Genomic DNA, 24,626 nt, shown 5'->3' with positions numbered 1-24,626 from the left:
ACTAGGCCCAGAGTTACACCATAATAAGGACGTGAATGGGTCTTACATGCTACAAGCCTACAGAGTCACAAACTCAATGTCACAGGAGTCAAGCAGGTACAAATTGAGGGATATGGGTCCACCACAAGACTGTAGGGAGTGGTGCAGTCTGTGGTAAAATGGAAGATATGTGCTTGCTTTAAAGTGTTTGACTATTATTCAGTTTCCATTGACTGTTACCACAAGGAAATGTAAACCCTATGTTGTCAAATCTTCCAATCTTTACTAAGAAGCCATAAATCCAAGTTATGTTTGTTTTCTATATGACATCTCTCTATTTTTAAATGATGAGAATTAATTTACATTTTAAAAAGCCATGTAAGCTTTAAAAAGTGTCTGAGAACAAGATGCAACCCTTTTGTTTGTGAGTTTCCCATTTCTGGCCCTCAGGACATATCACTTCTAAAAACTAGGCCTACCTTCCATGGATCTCATATTTTACCATCCATCCTTTAATTCTCCAAATTCAGTCAATGGATTTAATTCCTTTTTTAAAAAAAAATGAAACCAATCTTATTACATAATAGCATCTTAAGAAATGACCATTTATTCCTTGGGACAGGTAAAAATAAATAAATAAATAAGAGACTTTTAGGAAGATAGCATGAGAACACTGAATTCACAGCAGAAGACTGTGGTACCCACCACTCTTCCCACAAGAGGAGGGGAGAGAGATAAGTTTGGGAGCATGAGAGGTAACAAAGCCAGATGTACCCCTCTCAGTTCGCCAGGGCCATGCCTATCTCCCCACAAATAGTAGTGAGACAAAAAGAATACAAGGTTCAAGGTGTAGTTGGCAAAAGACTGGCTCCTCTTAAGTAGTCAAGAAGGATGGAACAAATGGACAAGTGGTTTTAGGTCACAAGATGGAGCTGAGCTCCCTTAGAATGTTGTAGGGCTAGGCAAGTATTTTAGATACAAAGTTGTAAGGGCTTTATCAGTTTTTTTTTTTTTTTTGCTTCAGGGTTAACCCTTGAGCTCCTTTTAAAAGACAGACTCTTACTTTATGGATTGACCACCTGTGGGAAGGCATCATTTGGCCAGCCAGAGAACATATCCTCATGGCATTGAAAATATTAAGGTCAGAGGCAATTAAAACAAGAGATGGCTTCTGATGCACTTCATACCTCCAAGTTTATGTCATTAATTAGTCAAAATAAAACCTGCAGGAAAATTCAGCTCCCTTCCTGGGCCACCTTGAGAAGAGCGGCAGGAAACATACAGAGCTCTAAACTACACTTGATGGCCATCAAACTACAATGACCTGTGAGCCCTCATTGTCACACAACTTGGATGACCTCTATTCTTACATGTAATATCCATATGCTGCTTATTTATTGTCTTATGCTTGTGCTTGTTTAGTTTATATCTTTGAGCAAGACATGACATGGGTCTCCATGATTTACAATGTTTGACGACAGGCTCAGAAACTTAGCAGTCTTTACGGAGGGATGCTGGGTGTCCTATTACCTAGAGCTTAACACCAGTGAGGGGCAGGTGCAGTTTTCCTCTATAAATCAAGTTGCATCTATCTCGCCATAAATCTGTAGATTACATCTCCTCAGTCAATAAATTCTTTCAGTCACTCATTTGTGCTGCCCTTGTCCTGACTCTAACTTGGATCACATCAAAGCACAAGCTCAGCATAAACAAAAACCTTGGATTCTCTTCTTTGCGCTTAACTTTAATCACAAACTGGTGTTCATGGTTGCAATAGACATCAGGGTTCCTCTGGGTACTTCTGTTCTGAGAGATATGCAACTGCCAAGTCCACAGTGGCTGGGCCCAGCCAACCATTTACCTTCATTCACTGAATTCCATACTAATCAGATAGTACCATTCAGTAAACATTAACTGCCATATGTAGATCACTATAATATACTGTGGGAAGCCACAGGAGGAACAGAAAACATAAATCTATTCTTCACAGAGCATACAGTCCAACAAGTCAAAAAGCACATATGTTAACTAAGCATCCACCCTATACCAAGACTGTGATAGCCACTTTACTTCTATTACCCCAAATTAATAAATCCTCTAAACAATTTCATAAGTTACTATTCTCATTTTACATACGTGAAAACTAAGATTAGATGATAACTTATTACTTCTCCTAAGGCACATAACTGATTAAATGGATATGTATGAGGGATAAATTAGGAGGTTGGTATTAACATATACACACTATATATAAAATAGATAACCAACAAGGACCTACTGTATAGAACAGGGAACTATACTCATTTTTGTAATACCTATAAGAGAACAGAATCTGAATAATATACACACACATATACACATATATATGAATATATGTACATATATATACATATATGCATACATATACATACACATATATAACTGCATATATACGTATAACTGTGCTGTACACCTGAAACAAAGTATTGTAAATCAACTATACTTCAATTACAAAAATGGATATGTATGAAATTCAGCTGAGGTCTTCCTGAGTTGTTACCTCTTCACAAGAAAGAATTCAATTCAGCTCTTGTGTATGACGTGTTCTAGCCCCACTTAGAACCGTGAATCTGACAGGTACAATGGATCATTTCCTTAAAATAAAGCTGTGCAGATTACGTATCAGAACTTTAGGTACTGAGTAGCAAGAAGGAGTTCTAAAAATCACTTCCTGACCACAGATTCAGTTCACCTTTAGTGAAACTAGATTTGCATGGTTTTTCTCTACGAACCCAAGGATTTAGTATATATTCTACTATTTTAGTGCATATGCTACTGAGGATAATTAAAGAAGAACGATTCGTGGGTTGGGGAAAGAAAAGGAAAGAAGTGCTAATGGCAGAAGAGAGGTCAATGTTTTTTAATTGAAGCCATAGAAAAATTAAAGGAGGCTCAGGAGGGTCCAATCCAGGTCTAAGGACCTATATCTTCACACGCTAGTGGCCCAAAAGTGTCCATGTGAGCTTCTACAAAGCCACTAATGCCAACACTTGTCTCTACACTAATTCTGTTGGGACAGGCTTGAAGAAACACCCAGGAGGTTGACCAAGGAAAACAGAACTTATTCTCTCTTAGAGCATTCCAGTTGCCCCTCACCTCTGCAGCCTTGGACGCTGGTTAACAACTCTGAGTCAAAGAACCTGAGCACATTGAATCTTTGATTCTAGCTCTTTAGAAATCAACAACCATTCCTGCAAGGCTAACACCTTATAGTATTGTTCTAAGTTGACATCTTCTTATGAATACAGAAAATAAGAAGCAGAAGATCATGAGCATGAGGGCCCTCAATGCTCAGGATGAGGAACAGGCGTAGCCCACCACCAGCCCCAGCAAACACAGGTATGGACAAAAGGAAAAAGAAAAAAAAAAAAAAACAAACAAAACAACTGTCTTACATATGATCTGTGACAAAGCAAAATTATTTCATAGACTTCTCATTAGTGGTGGATCTCTCTGGCAGGCATGGATGAACATGGAAATTTTCCCCATCCTTCTTACATAAGATCTAAAACATGTCAGTATTTTCCTACTTTAGTGTGTCATCTAAATTGATTTGTTTCAGAGCATAAAAGACGATGTTCATAGATGGTCATGGCTTCTCAGTTTCACAATGTCTTTTCCTATGGGGATTTTTAGACCTTTAAGTGCTATAATGGGGGTAGGGGTAAGGGATACTATACTGAGGGAGGGTAGGATTCCCTGAAGTCCTAACACACAAGCAGTTACCTATTGTAATGCCATATTGGGAAGCCTCCATCAAATTTCTCTTAAGAACAACTTCTGTAGGCAAGGTTGCCTTTTTAGAATATATTTGAAAAGGGACAAGGATGTCATATAAATATATGTCTGTGTATCAAAAAGAATTTTTTAAAATGCACTGTACCTATGGGTAGAGTTCATCCATCAGCAAGTTTTTCAGGTTATTTCTCTTTCATATATCTCTAATTATAATTCTCTGGGAGAGTATCAAAGATAAAGCAATGAATGATAAAACCTGATCCAATTTAATTTCCTCTGAAAGGTGTCCTAGCTTCACTTGAAGAGTAGCGACCTGCCGAACACCCATCCCCTTGCCTGCCTGTCACAGACCTGATGGAAGGAGCAAAGGCTGTGTACAATGGCGGATTTTCTAATGTACTCTGAATGGCTGATAGCCACAAACCTCAGATGATTCCTGATTGAAGGGTGTCTGCCTAAAAATAACAGCCACATGAAGATAATTTCTATAGTAACTAATTTCTTCTATTAGATAATAAAACATTTCATGCTTTCTCATCCTCTTCTACTATATATTTTTTAATGTGAACAAAAGGGACCATACCAAAGCAATAACACGTGACTGGGAAAAAGACGAGTGAGGAGAAAAAGTAATTACCTCCAACTTTACACATTTATTTCTTGTTGTGGTGGTTTGCTTGTTTTTCTTCCTCAAATCCTCCACCATCCATACATAAAGAGGAGTATAAAGTATATAGGAAAATATGACTATCCTAGATTTCTGCTAGGAGGTTCACTGCATTTCTTTAGGCTAGGCTATTCAAATATGAAACTAAACAGTTCAGTTATATCCCAGAGTTGTGTGATGTTTAATGTATTAACCAGTGCACTCCAGCATCCGTGGAATTCTCAACTACATTTAGTTTGTGCCAGTCAGAGACTCTGGCAGAACCCATGGTAGGACCATGGGACAGACCTAGACTGAGAGGATACTGGAACTCATGCTCATGAGTCAATGGAAATAACAAGATGACTTAGCCTCATCATAACACGCTTGGGGAAGTAACAAGATGACCTAGCCTCATCATAACACGCTTGGACTCCTTGTAGGCACAGAATCATTTCCCTGGAGGGAGAACTCTATTCTTCATTCTTCCCAAGAGGGATGACAGGCAGGTGGTCCTGGCAGGTTTTAGTAAGACCTTACAAATAAAAATTCTCTCTACTCTAGGGAGACATTTATAAAACTACAAACTCCCAGACCTGAATAACAATCACTGCAGCTTATACTCTCTCCCATCTGTGATTACTGAGTTCCTAGGGCAGGTCACTTAGCCTCAGTAATTCTCACCAAACCCAACATGCCCCTAAACACTTCAGGTGGCTGGTAAAACTACCACCTTCAGATAAAGAAGTTCTACTGTCTCTACCCTTTCCTTCAAGCCCCAACGGCTAAGCCTTTCTTTGAAAAATTTATTGTTGAAGGCAATAAACACATATCCCAGATACCTGGTGTTCTCAAGCTATTCTTGGAATACCCTCCCCTTCTCATACAACTGCAATCTACTTTTGCTCTCTCTCCAAAGATGATGCACTGGAGCTAAGGTGAATCCCATGTCTCACGCCATATCTCCTACATCAGCTCAGTGATTTGCTCTCATGGATAACGGTTCCCACTGGTCTATGGGCAGAAGGCTTCTCTGCTAACCTCAGTGCTGGACTTGTGCCTTGATCCAAACTTCTTTAGACTTATGGAGGAAATCACTAAGGAAACCAGAATTAGAAGGAACAGTGGACTGAGAAGACAGGGATGCAAGTTCTTAGGGCTGGCCTGGTCATTATTAACTCACTATGGGATTTAGGATAATTTCTTTACTTCTCCACACTTTAGTTTTGACATTTTAGGAAGTGTTGGATCCTTGCTGAAACTAAATGCTGATACAAAGTTGGGAAGTATATTAGTTTCCTTGGGTGACCAAAACAAAGTACCACAAACTGAGTAACGTAAAACAACAGAAATCTGCCTCATAATTCTGGAGGCTAGAAGCCCCAAATCAAGGTGTCAGTAGAGCCATGCTCCCTCTGAATGCTCTAGGGAAGGACTATTTTCATGCCTCTCTCCTAGCTTCTAGTAGTTACTGGCTTATAGAAGCCTCACTCTAATGTCTGCCTCTGTCTTCACATGGCCTTCTCCTTGTCTTCTGTGTCTTTGTATCTTCATAAGGCACTCTCCTCTGTGTGAAGCTCTGTGTGCAGATTTTCCTCTTTGTATAAGGATATCAGTCATTAGAATAGGGCCTAGCCCAATCCAATATGACCTCGTCTCAACCTGATTACATTCACAATAACCCTATTTCCAAATAAGGGCATATTCACATGTCCAAGCGGTTAGTATTGAACATATCTTTTTGGAGGACACAATTTAACCCACAACAGGTGAAGTCTAATGAACGATGCACCAGGGTACCTTTGTCAGAGTTGACTTATGCAAGATGGGGAGAGAAGCCAATGATGAAGCAGTTTGGCATAAAAGCATCTTGGGAAAATGGGGTGAATGAAAGGGTCAGAATGTTGTGAGTTTCCCAGATGAGTTCCATGGACCTGTTCTGAGATACATGGAAGAGGAAGACAGAAATAAAAGTTGAAAGTGCAGTTTTTCACAAAGGGTTTTGTGAAAAGTTGGCTCAAGTGACCAAAACTGCAACACAGAATTGGGAAAAAGGAGCATTTTCTGAATTGTTACAGAGACTCTATGGGCCAGAACAAAGGGGACAAAGCATTTAATAAACATCTATTACATTTGACCCCTGCATTGCTTCTATCTTCTTGCAGGATCAGGACCTCATATTTCCTTAAGAGAGTTGCTCCTGCCCCACTCTTAGCTTGTGAGGCTTGGATGGAGTTGTCCCTCCAGTGGTGGCCACATGCTTAGGACCTGGCTTGTTCAGCCCCACATCCTGCAATCAGAGCGTTTGGGTCAGAGAGGAACACATGACACAAAGCAGCCAGCGAGATTCAATTCCAGGGCTCTTCCTGAAATTATTAAAGAAGACACTTCTTGCTACTTCATTTACCATCGAAAATAAAAATTACCTTATGTGTATATGCGTGGTGAGAACTTTTAAGATTTAATCTCTCAGCAACTTTTAAGTATACAGTATTGTTAACCATGCTATACATTAGATGCTGTACATTAGATCCTAAGAACTTATTCATCTTGCAACTGGAAGTTTGTACACTTTGATCAATATCTCCCCATTTTCCCCACCACCTAGCCCCTGGCAACCACCATACTACTCTTTATTACTATGAGTTTGGATTTTTTAGAATCTACATAAAAGTGAGATTATACAGTATTTGTTTCTCTCTGTCTGACTTATTCCACTTTGTATAATGCCCTCAAGCTTCCTCAATATTGTCACAAGTGGCAGGGTATCCTTCTTTTTTTATGGCCAAAAAATATTCATATATATATATATATATATATGATATAAATATATATATGTGAGATATATACATATATATATATATATATAACATTTTCTTTATCCATTAATCTGTCTTTGCGCATTTTGTCTGGTTCCATATGTTGACTATAGTGAGTAATGTGTCAATGAACACAAGAGTACAGAGAGAGAAAAATATTAAAATTCCTTACCACAAAAAAAAGGTAACTCTGTGAGGTGATGGATATGTTAACTAACCTCACTGCAGTAATTATATATATATATATATATATATATATATATATATATATATATATGATTATATATCAAATCATCATGTTGTGTACCTTAAAATTACACAATGTTATATGTCAGTTATATCTCAATAAAGATGATAAAAAATAATTAAACATAAAAATAAGATATCCTTTATAAGATGTTATGTTGATTTTATTACAATGTTCTAGAGAGAAAAATCCTCCACATAAAATGTGCTTACTGATTTTGTGACACAATTAGATCTAGAAACCAAAACGTGTGAAAAGAATGGATCTAAGAATCAAAGAAACAGAATTTTTAACTTTATTCTCTAATTTGTGATCTGCAGACCATGTTGATGTTAACCGACCTCTGAAAGTTTTCTATGAAATTGAGAGACTTTTACAATCTGCCCCAGTAAAATCATAAATGGATTTTATGAATTGAGCTTAGATAATTAGGATGATATAGGGCTGTCTAATTTTTTGTTTTGTTTTAAATCAAACATTAACTGCATAAAATAAGGTTCGAATGTAATATTGCCTCTTAAGCAATAAAAGACAATTATTTACAGCAATAAAAGACTATTTATATCACTGAAGGGATTTAGAACAATATCTAATACTTGAATTTTTGTTAACAAATTCTAAGAAATAGATGTTTCAAATCAGAGTGTCTCAAATAGTTACAGAATTTTGTTGTTGCCTTGTTATCCATCTGTCAAGGACACTAATAATCACTAAAAGGCATATGTTAACCAAAACTAAATCTACCAACAAGAAGGATATACAATAAAAGTTTAGTGGTTGAAAAAAAGAAAAGAAAGAAAATTAATGCTGATCTTTGCTCCATGGAGAGGACCTGCCTTAAACTGAACCTAATAAAGGGAAAAGTAGAAGCAAGAGTTGGAGAAATAGATTATAAATAGAAAGAGAAAAGAATAGAAGATTGTAGAAACAGAAGATTATAAAGAGGAAGATAAAGAATGAAACTCTGCTCTGTTGACCTCTTGATACTTTGGGATGCCACCCTACCTTCCCTTCTATTTTTAGCTAGATGAGCTAATAAGTTCCCTTATTTTGGTTTACACCAGTTGGAATTGGGCTTCTGTCACTTATAACCAAAAGTGTCCCAATGTATATAGGGCCCACTTGGCCTGGTGTGGGTTCTCCAGCTTTGAAAGCAAAGGAAGGCAACACTCAATGCAGTAATGTTGTGCCAGCAGGGACAGCCATGGCCACAGTGGCTGCAGGAGCCTAAGTCCAGCCTCAAATGATGTTCTAGACAGAGACCTTAAAACAGAGACACACATATCAAACATAAGAGGACTGGTTCTAATAACAGGTAAGTCACCCTGGGGAGCCTCACAAACAACTACAAGAGACTTGCATAGTCCAATTATACACGTGTGGACCACAAGACAACAAATCGTGAGTGTTAGAATTAATGGGAAATTATTTGTACCTATAAGCTAAAGAGGCTTGGGGGGCATTCTGGTTACATGTCTAATACAGGAGTAGCATGAGCTTTCCAATAGACCCCCATATTCTATTGAGATGCAGATTTTTATTGTTTGACAAAAGACTTAAATTTAGTCTTTCTGTCCTAGATGCAATACACATACTCCTCTTCTACCTTAGAACAAGAGACAGAATAAAGAGAAAAGCCAAGGGACAAGGGTGTGTGAACCTGGGCGTGCCCATGTGTGCCTGTGAGCCCTCTAGGGAGTGCTGAAATGTGAGTTTTCAAATGGAGGTAGAATTAAGCTGAGAACATCAGTATTGTAGCATCAAGCACTTGGCCATGTGCTCTTCTTTTGCGTGGGATGACTGGAGGGATTAGTGCTTAGCAAACACAACCTAACTTGTGAAATGTCCTTGGATCTCATTCCACTAAGTAAAATGAATATTTCCTTTTAGCACTGACATTAGGGAACACAGTATCAATAAAAACTGAAGGATCAATAAAAGAGAAGTCAAGATGGCACTAAAAATGTACATTTCAAGATGCAGATGTGTATATAACAGCAAACCAAAGAAAACAGGACTGCTCAGACCTACAAAATTTTTTTTTAACATCTTTTCTGGAGTGTGTATATATATATATATATATATATATATTTTTTTTTTTTTTTCACTACAGTTCCCATCAAGGGCTTCTTTTCTTTTCTTTTTTTAAAATATGGTTTTTCTTGGATTATTTAAATTTCTTTATTTTATCCATTGTATATGTCTCTTGGCCACTGAAGAGTTTTGTGGGTTTTTTTTTAACATCTGTATTGGAGTATAATTGTTTTATAATGTTGTGTCAGTTTCTGTGGTATAACAAAGTGAATCAGCTATACATATACCTATATTCCCACATCTCCCTGCCACCCTCCCTGTCAAACCCCTCTAGGTGTGTGGAGCGCGCCATGCCCGTTAAGGGTATTTGGCCTGGAGGAGAATGACCAATTGAGCACAGGCTCCCAAAATAGAGGCAGGCATTCATGCATGCCTCAATAAGGTTGAGCCAACACTCTTGGGACTTCTCCAACCCACGTTTCCCCCCGAGGTGATCAGTGCATGACAGGTGCAAGTGAAGCCCATTCTGGACAGATGAAAGCCCCCTTTTTGCTAATGTTTATCACAAGGTCAAGAACAATATGCCCAGTCATAACAGAAACTCTGGGCTTTCTGTCCTGTTCCACTGATCTATATTTCTGTTTTTGTGCCACTACCAAACTGTCTTGATTACTGTAGCTTGGTAGTATAGTCTGAAGTCAGGGAGCTTGATTCCTCCAGCTCCGTTTTTCTTTCTCAAGATTGCTTTGGTTATTCAGGGTCTTTTGTGTTTCTATACAAATTGTGAAATGTTTTGTTCTAGTTCTGTGAAAAATGCCATTGCTAGTTTGATAGGGATTGCATTGAATCTGTAGATTGCTTTGGGTAGTAGAGTCATTTTCACAATGTTGATTCTTCCAATCCAAGAACATGGTATATATCTCCATCTATTTGTATCACCTTTAATTTCTTTCATCAGTGTCTCACAGTTTTCTGCATACAGATCTTTTGTTTCCTTAGGTAGGTTTATTCCTAGGTATTTTATTCTTTTTGTTCCAATGGTAAATGGGAGTGTTTCCTTAATTTCTCTTTCAGAATTTCATCACTAGTGTATAGACATGCAAGAGATTTCTGTGCATTAATTTTGTATCCTGCAACTTTACCAAATTCATTGATTAGCTCTAGTAGTTTTCTGGGAGCATCTTTAGTATTCTCTATGTATAGTATCATGTCATCTGCAAACAGTGACAGTATTACTTCTTCTTTTCCGATTTGGATTCTTTTTGTTTCTTTTTCTTCTCTGATTGTTGTATCTAAAACTTTCAAAACTATGTTGAATAATAGTGGTGAGAGTGGGCGACCTTGTCTTGTTTCTGATCTTAGAGGAAATGGTTTCAGTTTTCACCCTTGAGAATGATGTTGGATGTGGGTTTGTCATATATGGCCATTATTATGTTGAGGTAGGCTCCCTCAATGCCTATTTTCTGGAGAGTTTTTATCATAAATGGGTGATGAATTTTGTTGAAAGCTTTTTCTGCATCCTTTGAGATTATCATATGGTTTTTACCCATCAGTTTGTTAATATGGTGTATCACATTGATTGATTTGCATATATCAAAGAATCCTTGCATTCCTGGGATAAACCCCACTTGATCACAGTGTATGATCCTTTTAATGTGCTGTTGGATTATGTTTGCTAGTATTTTGTTGAGGATTTTGCATCTATGTTCATCCGAGATTTTGGCCTGTAGTTTTCTTTTTTGTATGACATCTTTGTGTGGTTTTAGTATCAGTGTGATGGTGGCCTTGTAGAATGAGTTTGGGAGTGTTCCTCCCTCTGCTATATTCTGGAAGAGTTTGAGAAGGATAGGTGTTAGCTCTTCTCTTAATGTTTGATAGAGTTAGCCTGTGAAGCCATCTGGTCCTGGGCTTTTGTTTGTCAAAAGATTTTTACTCACAGTTTCTATTTCAGTGCTTGTGACTGGACTGTTTATACTTTCTATTTCTTCCTGCTTCAGTCTCAGAAGGTTGTGCTTTTCTAAGAAATTTGTTCAATTTTTTCCAGGTTGTCCATTTTATTGGCATATAGTTGCTTATAGTAATCTCTCATGATCCTTTGTGTTTCTGCAGTGTCAGTTGTTACTTCTCCTTTTTCATTTCTAATTCTATTGATATGAGTCTTCTCCCTTTTCTTCTTGATGAGTCTGGCTAATGGTTTATCAATTTTGTTTATCTTCTCAAAGAACCAGCTTTTAGTTTTATTGATCTTAGCTATGGTTTCCTTCATTTCTTTTTCATTTATTTCTGATCTGATTTTTATGATTTCTTTCCTTCTGCTAACTTTGGGGGGGGGGGTGGTTCTTCTTTCTCTAATTGCTTTAGCTGTAAGGTTAGGTTGTTTATTTGAGATTTTTCTTGTTTCTTAAGGTAGCATTGTATTGCTATAAACTTCCCTCTTAGAACTGCTTTTGCTGCATCCCATAGGTTTTGGGTCGTTGTGTTTTCATTGTCATTTGTTTCTAGGTATTTTTTGATTTCTCTTTGATTTCTTCAGTGATCTCTTGGTTATTTAGTAGTGTATTGTTTAGCCTCCATGTGTTTGTATTTTTTACAGTTTTTTTCCTGTAATTGATATCTAGTCTCATAGTGTTACAAATATAAACAAGCACAAAAAGGTTGAAGATTTCGCTTTAAGCCTGAAGACAACATCAAAAGAAAAGAACACACATAAATGACCCTCATGAAAATATGAAGTATAACATCGAATTCAGCATGTGATTCAGCCTTGGGAATCTGAAAATAATAAATAGATATGCAAAACCATTGTTTCTTGATATGATTATAGAAGTCATATCTAATTTCTATAGTATAACCATTACATATAAAAAAATCTTTAATTTATGGTTAGCAGATATTTGATCTGGTCCAAAATGAGTGTAAGACATTTGGTGCATGGCAAAAACTCCTTGAAATTTGGTCCTAATTAAATCATGTGGCAGGGGATAAATATGCTCATGGATGTTTTGGACAGGACCAAATATGAAGGACGTTTTGGTGTGGAACAAATGTCTTATGGACATTTTGGTCAAGACCAAATATCTTGCAGGGTTAAATTATACCATTTTTCAGTAATAGTCACTTCACCAGCTATGAGCCTAATTGGAAGGTCAACCAAGGTAGGATTCTGTGTCCACAGATATGTCTCCAATGCTTCCTCAATAACTGAATGCTGTCAGACGTGAACTGGTTATCTACATTTTACAAACAAATATTGTCCTAAGCAGACTTAAGGGTCTATTTAGTGACCAGAATAAATAGTGTGCACTGGAAGGAAATGAAGCACACACAAACAAGGCACTCACCTTTTCTTCCATGAGGATCGTGGCAGTTTTCATGGATGCACAAGCCCCAGGCTGACCAGGAAGATACTATACAGTCTGTAGAGCAAGGGATATTGCAGAGTTGAGAAGCTGAAGGGGCAGGTCCCAAACATAATGTCTTTTCCACGGGTCTAGAAACTGCATGGATGGAAAAAAAAAAAAAGGCCCGAGTCACATTCTCTGAACATCCCTAGAATTTTTCCCATCTTTATTTGTGTGCCTGCCTTGTTCACATCAGCTTTATGGTTGAACAGATTATATGCAAACAAAATATCAGCACTCTTCCAATATGTACTACTTAGCTCCACATTATTAGCATTTGGGGTGAGGAGAGGCAAGAAAAGACAGTGACAAAGGGTATGCATTTGAGTTTCCTGTTTGACAGAGTATTCCCTGGGAATCCAAGAGTGGACTGGAAACCTAGATAAAAATTATCTAGAGTTATGAAGTTTAAAAAAATTAAGTGGCTTTGTGAACTTCCAAGATGAGTCTATCTCAACTATACAAATGACTGGGTTGTGAAAAATTCAAAATTGAACCCCGAGGTGGGGTGTTTAGCATAACCAATTTACTGCTATTACTCCCCTGAGGGGTGGACCTCTTGAAGACACGGAGGAAAAATGGTTTTTAGAAGAAGAAGAAAAATCAGCATCTGCAGTGGCAGAATTAGCCCCTGGAAGTCAGTTTCATTAGAAAGTCTACCCAGAGGCACAAGGAGTGTCTGTGGAGCCACAGGAAATGCCAACTAGGAACCTTCCAGCTCTTCCTGGTATGAACCTGCGCCTGGAGAACTGGGCCAGTTCTTGACCCAGAACTGGGTCAAGGTAAGAGGCAGTAATCATCTGTCCATCAGTGGTGCTCACGAAGTGTCCTCTCTATGCAGACCCATGCTGAGAATCATGAAAATACACAGATGAAGAAGAAGATGGGCTCCGGATTCCCATGGAGATTATAACATAATAGGAGCTAGGATAGCAATACCCCAAAATGACCCAATAAAAGAACAGCCAAATGCCTGACTACACTTGCACAGAGTGATCCCACACTAAGCAGGTTTCGGAGCAATTCAGAGTTTGTGCGCCAATGGTTTAAGGTCAGATGGTTTTATCTTATGGGTTGCCTTGTACTATGATTGAAATATTTCCTATATGTCACTTCCATCCGTTAAGCAGATCAGAAGCGCTTCAAAGATGGAGACTGGTATGAGACAATAGGGCGGTAAATCACCCCATATACTTTGCTTCCTCACTCTTTACATAAGATGTGAATTAAATCAGATACAGATCGAAATAAATCACAGCTGTGACCAGCAGACCTTTGAATGTAAACCAAAGCAAGAGCAAAATCAAAAAAATACTGTCATGAAGATGTTTTAACCACCGGGGAAAGAAGTGAAGTGGCTTGAGGTATTTATGAGGGTGAATGGGAAAAACAAAAAGTTGCAAAGGAAAATGATAATAATGGTGTGTTTGCAACTAATTCTTTTACAGTTTACCAAAAGGATTTGACCTGACTTAAAATAAAAGACAGGAACAAAGCAAGACTGCTAATGTAAATGTCAAAGCTTGCAAGCCATGTGGAAGAGACAGGCAAGGGAAGAGAGAGCAGATATTGGGGGAAAGTAAAGGGTTTTCCTGGGAAGGCTGAGGAGAGATGATGATCAGAGATTGTGCTGAAGATAACAACAGTTGGGTGGGGAGTCTGGAGTGACCAGGACTGTGGATGTCCATATGACACTGACGGACCACGGGCAAAGAAGAAGCTGTGAGATGGGGGAGGCGTTTGCAATTCCTTCCCCAGGAGTGAGTAAAAGACCCACAAGCAGCCATTCACTGAGTACATCATGCATTCATTCCAAAACCACTGAGTTCCCGTTTAAGTCAGGCCCTATTGGATGGCGTCTGCTTTCAAGGAACTCTCAGTCGAGAAGGGTAAGTAGCATTTTAACAAGATTGATGGAAAGAGATGCTTTAGAGCATTGTATAAATAGAAAGCTGCACAGCCAGAGGTCTTAAGACAGAAGTGTGTTTCAGTCCAGGCCCATGCTTGGTTAGCATGTGTTCTCACAAACTCATACTTTAGTTCCAAAAACAACACCTAAGTAATGATAGAAAAGGAAGTGGGGTAATGTAAACTGATTACTCTAGCTGTTTAATAAACATTTATAGTGCATGCCAGGCACTGTTTATAAACATCGATTCATTTATCCTACATAACTTTGAGATATATACTGTTATTATTCCTACTTTAAAATGGGGAAACTGAGACACAGCTTACTCACTTGCTCACATTCCCAATTAGCAAGCAGTGGAGCCAGGATTTGGAACAAGGTAGTCTGATTCCAGAATCTGTGCTGTGAACCACTGCTCTATGTGGCCTCATCATGGGTCATTCAACCTACGTTGCTAACTACTTACCATGAGTTAACACTGTGTTACGTGCTGAAGCTAGATTAGTAGTGAAACAGACAAGGTCACTTGTCCTCATGTAGCCTCTTTTTCAATGTGAGTTGGTACTAAGCATTCATGAGTCCATGAGCCTCAACAATAAGACTAGAAAGCCACTATTGCTCTTCTCTTTCCTTTGCCATGGCTGTCTCCCTGTAACACCAGACAGAACTTAAGTGTCTGATGATCAATGCTGAGAAGGTACCCCAAACGTCTCAGCTCCAAGACCCAGCAGACACTTGCTGCCACAATCTCTGAACTTGAGGTTGGACCCTGCAGTTGAAACTGGTCAATCCACCAGCGCAATACCTAGGCTCACAGCAGGTCTGAACTGAATCTCGTTAGAAGCGCCAGAATGGCTTAACTGTCCAGAAGGCAGTTAAGCCTTAGGGTTGGTAGTGCATTTGGAAAGAGACTGGGGAAATTGTCCTGAAGCTGCATTTGTCAAGGACAATGTTTTTATAGATATTATGTTTATTTGGCTTATTTTTGGAGGGCTGTTGATGATTATTGGGAGGTGAGGGGTTAAGTCCCCTAAGGTCCCCTTTGATAAATACTTAACTGTCAATCAATTGACTGCTGGACATTAGGGATAATGGTACTAAGATATGAAATAGGGGAGAGACATGGTGTGCTGGTGAGGAATGGGGGGATTTCCCTGGAGGCTACTAAACGACATAATTGGAGTCCCAGGGGTGGGAGTGAGGCCATTTGTCAGAGCACTCATGCCTCTTCAGCACCTGCTGCTTTGAAAGACAGTAGATCTTAATCCATGTGAAGAAATTCTTCCAGTCTCAGGGACATGTCTAAGATGCTTCATTTAGGCATTGAATCAATGGGCTTGGGTCAACTTTTCTCTATTTCAGCCCCCTGGGATACATTTGTTCTAGAAATAAATCATCAGTAAGTCACAAAGCACTTACCAGCTTCAGACCACTTAGGTAGTCAACTTCCCAAGAAAAGTGAACACAGGATATCGCTATGCCTATTGACTCTTAGACCTAGATGGGGAGCTTTAGAGCTAATTTAGTTTAATTCAGCAATTTTACTGAAAAACTGAACTCCAAAGACCTTAGGTGATTTCTCCAAGTTCACTCCACCAGTCCAAGGCAGAGCAAGACCTGAGCCTTGTCCCTGGTGGCTGACTCACCTCCACCTGTTACTCTTGCTTTTCCTTCCATGGAATGAAGGCATCAGACAGAACAGATGAGGTCATTCGTACCAAGCATATTTTGTTTTTGAATCACAGTGACCACAATGGAGGCGACCAGTGACACGACAGATCCAAGATATTCATGAAGGTTGCAGGCTGTTTAACCCTTTAAACAAAATCCAAATTCCTCTCCTACTTTATTGCCACTTCAATACTCCTTCAAGCTCCATCCCACACCTCCCTGACGAAGCAGGTGGTAGTGAGACCAAAATGTGCTCCACTTTAAACAACCGTTCTTTTATTTGTAGCTGTTCATGATGTAATAAAATTATCCTGGGAGGTGGGTGGGGTAGGGGGGCATACCTGAACCACCTCAAATTGGATGGTCTGGGTAGTTTACTCTCTACTGAGCCCTCAATTCTTCTTGACCAAACTCCCGCCATGATGTCTGTGGGAAGAGGAGCTGCTTTTCTAGTCACCTGAAATCCTTTCTCTAGATATAGTGACTGAAACAACTTTATTTCTATTTGCTAATAAATGTCTGCTCTAATGCAGTGGATCCATGCTGTAATCAGTGTACCTATTCAGTGAAGGTCTATGCTGGTCCAACTTTCTCCAGCTGCCTTAGACCATGTCACCTTGACACCTTCTACCATTCCTGTGTTGACCAATTGCCTGACTAGGTAAGCAATTACTCAAGGTTTTATAGGCTATTTAGGTTTTGTAGGCTGCAATGTTAGTCCCTGTAAGGACCTCTCATGGCCACAAAGTGTTAAAGAGACAAAATAACTTTTAACTCAGATCAATTGAGATCACTACATAGCAGTAGCTTTCTATAGCTAGGGAATATATTACAGTCTGATAAGTGATTGTACATATGCAGTAGTCATTAATGCTTTGAATACTTCGGTGCCTAACCTGGAATTTTTCATTTGCAATGAGAAATTATTAAATTGACCTGCCTTACAAGAAATGTGCAAGTCTGCTACTAATGATTGCAAAGTCACCTTAAATAATGAATTACTCCATGAACAGAATGCTAATTAACAAAGGGGGTGGGAATATGCTGGAGTTGATATATTTAATGTTAAAGAAAAAACTGTTCTTAATTCTAGAAATGTGCATCGTTCATGATTCTCCTTAAGGACAAAGTGATTTTAGATGAACATACAAATTCAATCAAAATGATTTGTAATTAAGAAGAAAAATGCCTGTTGTTATCATTAGCATGTGACCACCACTGTAAAGAAAAATAAGTGCCTTCACATTTCCTTCTTTGAAACTAAATCAAGCTCTGATCCAAACTAATTTGAATCAACACAGAAATAAGTTGACAAAGATTCAACAAGAGTATATTACCCCCCCACCCCTACTGCTGGCCATTTTGCACGATCTAAATTTCTATGCCATTTAAGGCCTCAGAAACAAATTAAATGGAAATTGCATTATCATCATCATAATTAATTATAATTAATAACTAGGTACACTCTGTATTTTATTTAAAAAATGAGTAATGTTTGCTTAGAGTAAAAAATGTTATCACAGTAGCCAATGGCATTTTCTTGCTTTTTAATATATCTATTATCAGATGAAACATCAAATGAGTTTTTAAAAATTTAGGAAGTGTTTCAGGTAATTCTTCCATGGAATAATAGAACTCAACTTTCCTTCAGAACAGAAAGAAAGATCTTGATCATGGGCAAGAAATTAGTCAAACATATTGTTTTTTTTTCCAGTACTTTCAGGGAGGTAGAGATGAAAAGAAAGTAAAGGTGATGCTACTTCCTGGGAAGTCTTAAAACCCGCATGATTTTGCCTGCTTTCTATCTTAGGGGTACCTGAGTACACCTGCATTCTATCTTCAGTTGATTTTACATGAGATATTTGATTTGCAGAAAGACATCAGCCTTCACAAAGAACTTAGACCAAAAAGTTATATTCACTTCAATTTTCCAAATCAAATGCAGGCCCTGTCAATCCCAAAGGGAATTCTCACTCAAAACTCAGAACCCCCTCATTCCACAGGGTGTCCAGGAAATAATATAAACAGCAATTGCTCAGAGTTAATTCAAAAATAATGAAAGAGCCTACTTATGTAAAAATGCTGCTTTCTAAATGGTTTTTCAGAAACAGAATTGCCTCTGACATATTTATTTGGGGAGCATACTGACTTGGCAGAAATTCAATCCACGTAACTGCTAAAATAAATAGGCTTCTACAAACTGAAGGAGTCAAACGGTTGAAGGGGAAAGATAAATAATATTACAGTTTTAACCAGAAAACTATTTTCCTTCAAGAAGCTTCATGTATTATTTCAATTGCCTTTTGCCACTGGGATTTGCAAAATAATGCATCATTCTTTTAACTTAGTGGTTAGAATAAAAGCAAATATGTCTTCTAGCACTTATAGGCAGCTTAAAGAATTAAATCACATCTCATCCTATTATATCTAATAAAGATTAATTTTAGCCATATTGTGACTCTCTTGGCAAAGTACTGTGCAATACAGTTTGGCAGGAGGATGTGTATGTATGTACCATAAATATAATATCTAAAAATAATTATTTCTAATTGCAGGAATTATGTGAAATTTGGCCACATGTCAAAGAATTTTCCAAATTTCATTCATTTCACACAGTGAATTAGAAAATACCTACCAACTAGTGATTTTCTTAATGCTACAGAGTAATAACATGATAAGTAAAGATGGAAAACAATATTCAGAATAAAAATGGACAAAATAAATGAAGTATGTTTTCAGTTTTAGAAAGTAATTAGATCAATATCCAACAATTACAAAATTAGGGGAGAAATACAGTAGCCTTCAGCCCTATATTCATATATTTCTTTATGATATATTCTCTCCTCTGTTCCTCTTTTTTAAATTAAATTTCTTGGAGTATATTTGATTTAGAATGTCATGTTAGTTTCTGCTGTACAGCTAAGTGAATCAGTTAAACACACACACATATATATCTTCATTCTTTTATAGATTCTTTTCCAATATAGTCATTATAGAGTAATGAGTAGAGTTCCCTGTGCTATATAGTAGGTTCTCATTATTTATCTATATTATATATAGTAGTGTGTATATGTCAATCCCAATCTCCCAGTTTATCCCTCCCCCCGCTTTTCCCCTTGGTAACCATAAGTTTGCTTTCTACAGCTGTGATTCTGTTTCTGTTTTGTAAATAAGTTCATTTGTACCATTTTTTTTAGATTCCACATATAAGTGATATCATATGATATTTGTCTTTCTCTGACTTACTTCACTCAGTATGACAATCACTAGATCCATCCATGTCGCTCCAAATGGCATTATTTTATTCTTTTTTATGGCTAATATTCCATTGTATATATGTACCACATCTTTTTTTGAGAATTTCTTTCTGATCGTTTCTCAGACTAGTAATAATTAATTAGGAAAATGAATAAGTGAACACTATGTCCCCTTCTAAAACATTCTTAAAGAGAAATAAAATGAAAAAATTAGTTTTAAAAATATCAATATTAAAGGCCAAACCTCAGGAAAGGTAGGTGTTTTAGAGGAAAATGAGGAGTAAGGTGGGTGTTTTTGATGTGATTCTAAAAAGTACTTAAAATTATTACTAAAGGTTTGATAGAGAGGATGAAACTAAATTATAATGACTATTTTCATCTTGAAATTTAAGATTAAAAGGACTTCCCTGGTGGCACAGTGGTTAAGAATCCACCTGCCAATGCAGGGGACACGGGTTCGAGCCCTGGTCCGGGAAGATCCCACATGCCATGGAGCAACTAAGCCCGTGAGCCACAGCTACTGAGCCTGTGCTCTAGAGCCCGTGAGCCACAACTACTGAAGCTCGTGCGCCTAGAGCCTGTGCTCCACAACAAGAGAAGCCACAGCAAAGAGAAACCTGTGCACCGCAACAAGAGTAGCCCCCGCTCACCGCAACTAGAGAAAGCCTGTGTGCAGCAACGAAGACCCAATGCAGCCGAAAATAAAATAAACATAAATAAATATATTTAAAAAAATAAAATTTAAGATTAAAGTCATTCCTAAGTTATTACAATGAGTTCACAATAAGCAGCCCACCCCTAGATTTTCTTAAAGAGCAAAGGATGACCAAAGAAGCCATTAAGGCAGCTTGGAACTTAGAGAAGGAGAGCTGTAAAGCTCACCGTCCACTGGGTACACATAGCATCACTAGCCCAATTCTTTTTCCTTATCAACCATATCCAACCCATCAACTGAGGAAAAACAGAGGTGACCGTAAAACATCCCTAATTCCAATGGGCAAGAATTGGAAAGAAAAAGGATATTAAAAAAAAAAAGTGGTTGAGATAGGAATGTGTCAGAGAGCAGGGACAGGGAAAGGGACAAGGAACAGGAAGATCTGGTAAGAAAGGTCAGAAGGTGGCAAAAGAAAGCAGACCTAGGTCTCCCAGACTTCAGTACCGGTCACAGGATGCCCTGTTATTCCATCGGCAAGAAGGGCCTTCATCTGATTTAGAAGGTCTGATTTAGGTGGATATAGAAGGTGGATGTTTCAACACAGGAATAACTCAATGGAAATTTTAAATAATGGTAACGAGAAGGGGAAATCCATGTTCTCTGAGGTGACACAGTCCTCCAAGAACATCACAAACTCCAAAGTTTAAAGCCATTCCTAAGGGGCCATAAAAGGGAAAATATGTGGTGATTATTTTAGAGAGCCAAGAAAGAACTATTGCTCTCTAAAACAAATACGCGCACCATCCTGTTTTTAAAGGAAGGGAAAGAAAAGGGCTCACTGTACCTGATAGCCTTGTTAGCATACACTGCTTTAAATTTGCAAATTGTTTTAGACTGAACAAGTTAATCTGACTTCAAAGGAAGGCTCATGGGATTCACCAGCTTCCTAAGAAGTGAGAGGAAAGAGATACCACCTAAAACATTTTTAAATGCAGAATAGTTCATTCTTTTGTATGAGAAATTGCATTATACATTTTTAGAAGTAACACAAAAATTACAAACCAAAACCCCTGCATTGCAAAACTGGTTGAAAGTTCTTTTCCTCCCAGGCTTATTCATACATTACAAGTTCTACTTTCTATAGCTCTTCACTATGTCAAGGCTAATATTATAAAGTAGTAGCTTCCCACTTGGATAAACCAGTGGGGTCTAAGGTAGATCCAACTCAGAAGAACTGGGTCAGGATTGGGAAGGGGGTAGCAGAGAGTACAGTAAGGACTTATATCTTTGAAAATCTTTATGATTAGCAGGTCAGGGAGTCAATGTTCTGAATAATTTATTGAATATGATTTTGAAAAGCCAATTGGCCAAATATCAATACTATCATTAAAATCCATTAAACTGAAAGTCTACCACTACCTGTGTAAATTGGGCAAATTGTTAGCAATTGATCTTCTGTAAAATAAAGAGACTCTCCAATGTTTATTACCTTTGTTATGTTATCTCCTCCCCAAGGAGCATTTGTAAACATTTTTTCCCTTATTTTCTCTTTTTCCCGTATAACATTTTCACACCACAAATATACTGTGTGTAAGTAAGTTTTATATACATACACTTTATATGTAAAAAGTGTAAGATTTTTTTCACCCCAAGAGCCTTTTTTTGTCCCCTTGGGGGCAATATCATCCCCTTTGGGAATGCATGGACTAGACCACATATTGACCTTAAGTTTGTAGACTAAGCAGTCTACAAGTATATTCTGGTTCAATTAGCAAAATATTCTATGAGACAAGTACTAGTAGTATCTCCAGTTTCCAGTGAGACAATTGAAATTTTAAAATTCTGCCCCAGCTTCTATAATTAGCAAAAACAGAGGCAGCACGTGAACCCAGCCAGTATGATTCTGGTTTTCCCTTTTCTTCACCATGTTAGACTCTTCCAGCTCAAGGCTCTGAAATTCTTGAATTCAGTGCACATTTCCATGGCTTTAGGTTGGAATCTAGCTTTTTAATTTGACTACAGTGCTTTTCAATATCTGTGTTTTGCTTGAAGTTGGAATCTACATGCTGATTTTTTTTTGCAATAATCAGGAGATAACACATGAACTAATATAATACGCTATTATCTGGCAGAATTCTGATGCATACAGAGAATACAGACATTTAAAACAGCTGAAATGCTGTAGAATTTTACAAATTTTGTCTTTTGTTTAGACAGTAGTCAAGTTATTAAAAAGCTGTCGAGAAGTTGCATACTCCAATTTTTGTACATTTAAATATATCATCAGAGCAAAATAGGTTATAATATCAAAAAGACAGTGATTTATGTTTTAAAATATTATAGTTGCTTTCTATGAAGTCTTAATTTGAGAGAAAAAGCAACAAAAATAATGAGATAACAATTATTTAATTTAAAAACACAATTAGATGATTTTATATTAAAAGCAGTATGGATGTACTCATAGCTTATTTAAATACAAATAAACATTAAGTCTGAAAGTGTTCCTACATATTTTTAAAAGGGAGGGTGAACTGAATTTTCCAAAGTAATATAGATTTTTTAATATCATAAAATGAAATACAGCTGCACGCAACAATGTTTTTTAATGTTTGTATATCTTATTTGAGGCTCTCTAACAAATACTGTTTTGATCAATCTGGTGAAGTTCAAAGGTAAGACATGTTTATCATGACTATTTTTTTGGTGGAGGGGACCCTGAAAGAACAGTAAGCATGATTGCTCAGAAAAGTTTCAGACCTTTGGCAGCTAGAGATCTTTAAAGTAGAATAGGCAACTTGACACGAAAGTCAGCCTTCAGGAGCTTCCTATGCAGCATTACAGAGAATAATGAGTCATCTCACCTGAGGACAAAAGTGTTACCCGTCCAGAACCATCTTGCATCCATTCTGGCCAAACAGAATCCAAACAGGACACAGACTCCTAACACTACCATTCCTGCTCTCTGACATATTTCTTATCGTGAGAACAAAGACAGGACCACAGCTTCCAGGCCACCAGACAATAACCAACTTTGTCCTCTCTACTTAACACTGACTGCCACCTGCAACAACAGATTCCACAAGAACAGCCATTTTGTCTGACCTGCTCACCACTGTAATTCCAGCCCTTCCAACGACAAGCAGATAGCTGGCATGCAACAAATTTTGAATAAATATACCAATGAATTAATGTGGTTATATGAATTTCAATTCTAACCCAGATATTAAATAAAAAGGAATTAGTAGCAATTATTTGATGAACATCTGAAAGAGTATGAAGGTACCCAAAGAATCCTGATATACAGGGTTCTATATAGGGTTATACAGGTTGAGTCAACCAAGGGGTCAAGTAGGAGCTGAAATCCAGCCTGTGTTCCTCCTGCCAAACTACACTCTGTGGTTTATGCCCAGACGGTATCTCTTTCTAATACTTCTACCCAGAGGGGGAGACTTTTTCTAATTCACACAATAATGCAGTTTCTGCTGCCTATGACCCTGCTTATGTACCAACATAAAGAATAAGAAGTTAACTGTAGAATCAGGTTGGTTTGAAAGTTCCCCCTGCAAATTAGAAGGAAGCCTTATGGTCATAAATTACAATGAGTTGTTTTATAATCGAAAACTTTGAAAAAAATAGAAAATCTTCAGAGATATTAAAAAAAAAAACCTAAAACACACATAGCTTAAAAAAATAAATTCAGGTGACTGATCAAGAAAAGAAATATGAGTCCACACCAGTGAAAACACAGTAGATGGAAGAACTAATCAGTAACAGATCCTTAGGGCCTGAGATTAGCCAGTGTAGATTTTAGAAAAAAAGATACTAAGACACGGAGTGAAACATGGCTAGTGGAACAAAGAATGAGGTTAATAGAGGCATGCATCAAAAGTCAGAATGTTACATTTATTTGTTAATGACTCCAAAGTCCAAAAATTTAAATAGAAGCAGTGTGCAAGTGTCCACATTAGGCCACTCACCTTTTGTAACCTCTTAGCAATAAGCAGTGTCATGTTAAAAGGAGACTATATTCATCATAAAGGGAAATATTCTGGAAGTAGAAAGTACCTACTTAACACAAATCACTGTCAAATAAGACATGCCAACTGAGCTGAAATTGCAATAAAATGGAGAACCACTAAATGCCCCTTCCCATCTCCCAGCCTGATTCTTCAAGGCAAAACAGTTATTAACACCCACCCCTTTTTCTAGGCATTGCTACAAAGTGCCAGAG

At 37.7% G+C, this 24,626-nt stretch overlaps 1 protein-coding gene across 1 annotated transcript in view; it reads right to left on the bottom strand.

The window, feature by feature from the left end:
- The window catches only part of THSD7B (thrombospondin type 1 domain containing 7B), an 876,032-nt gene that overhangs the window by 489,106 nt on the left and 362,300 nt on the right, over positions 1-24,626 (bottom strand). Inside the window, exon 6 of the mRNA XM_059052359.2 lies at positions 12,844-12,999. Within this exon, the coding sequence (XP_058908342.1) occupies positions 12,844-12,999 (156 nt within the window). The remainder of the gene's footprint in view (positions 1-12,843; positions 13,000-24,626) is intronic.

Source organism: Kogia breviceps, chromosome 2 (assembly GCF_026419965.1).
Source record: "Kogia breviceps isolate mKogBre1 chromosome 2, mKogBre1 haplotype 1, whole genome shotgun sequence".
Lineage (NCBI taxonomy): Eukaryota > Metazoa > Chordata > Mammalia > Artiodactyla > Physeteridae > Kogia > Kogia breviceps.
This window is presented reverse-complemented; position numbering and strand designations above follow the sequence as displayed.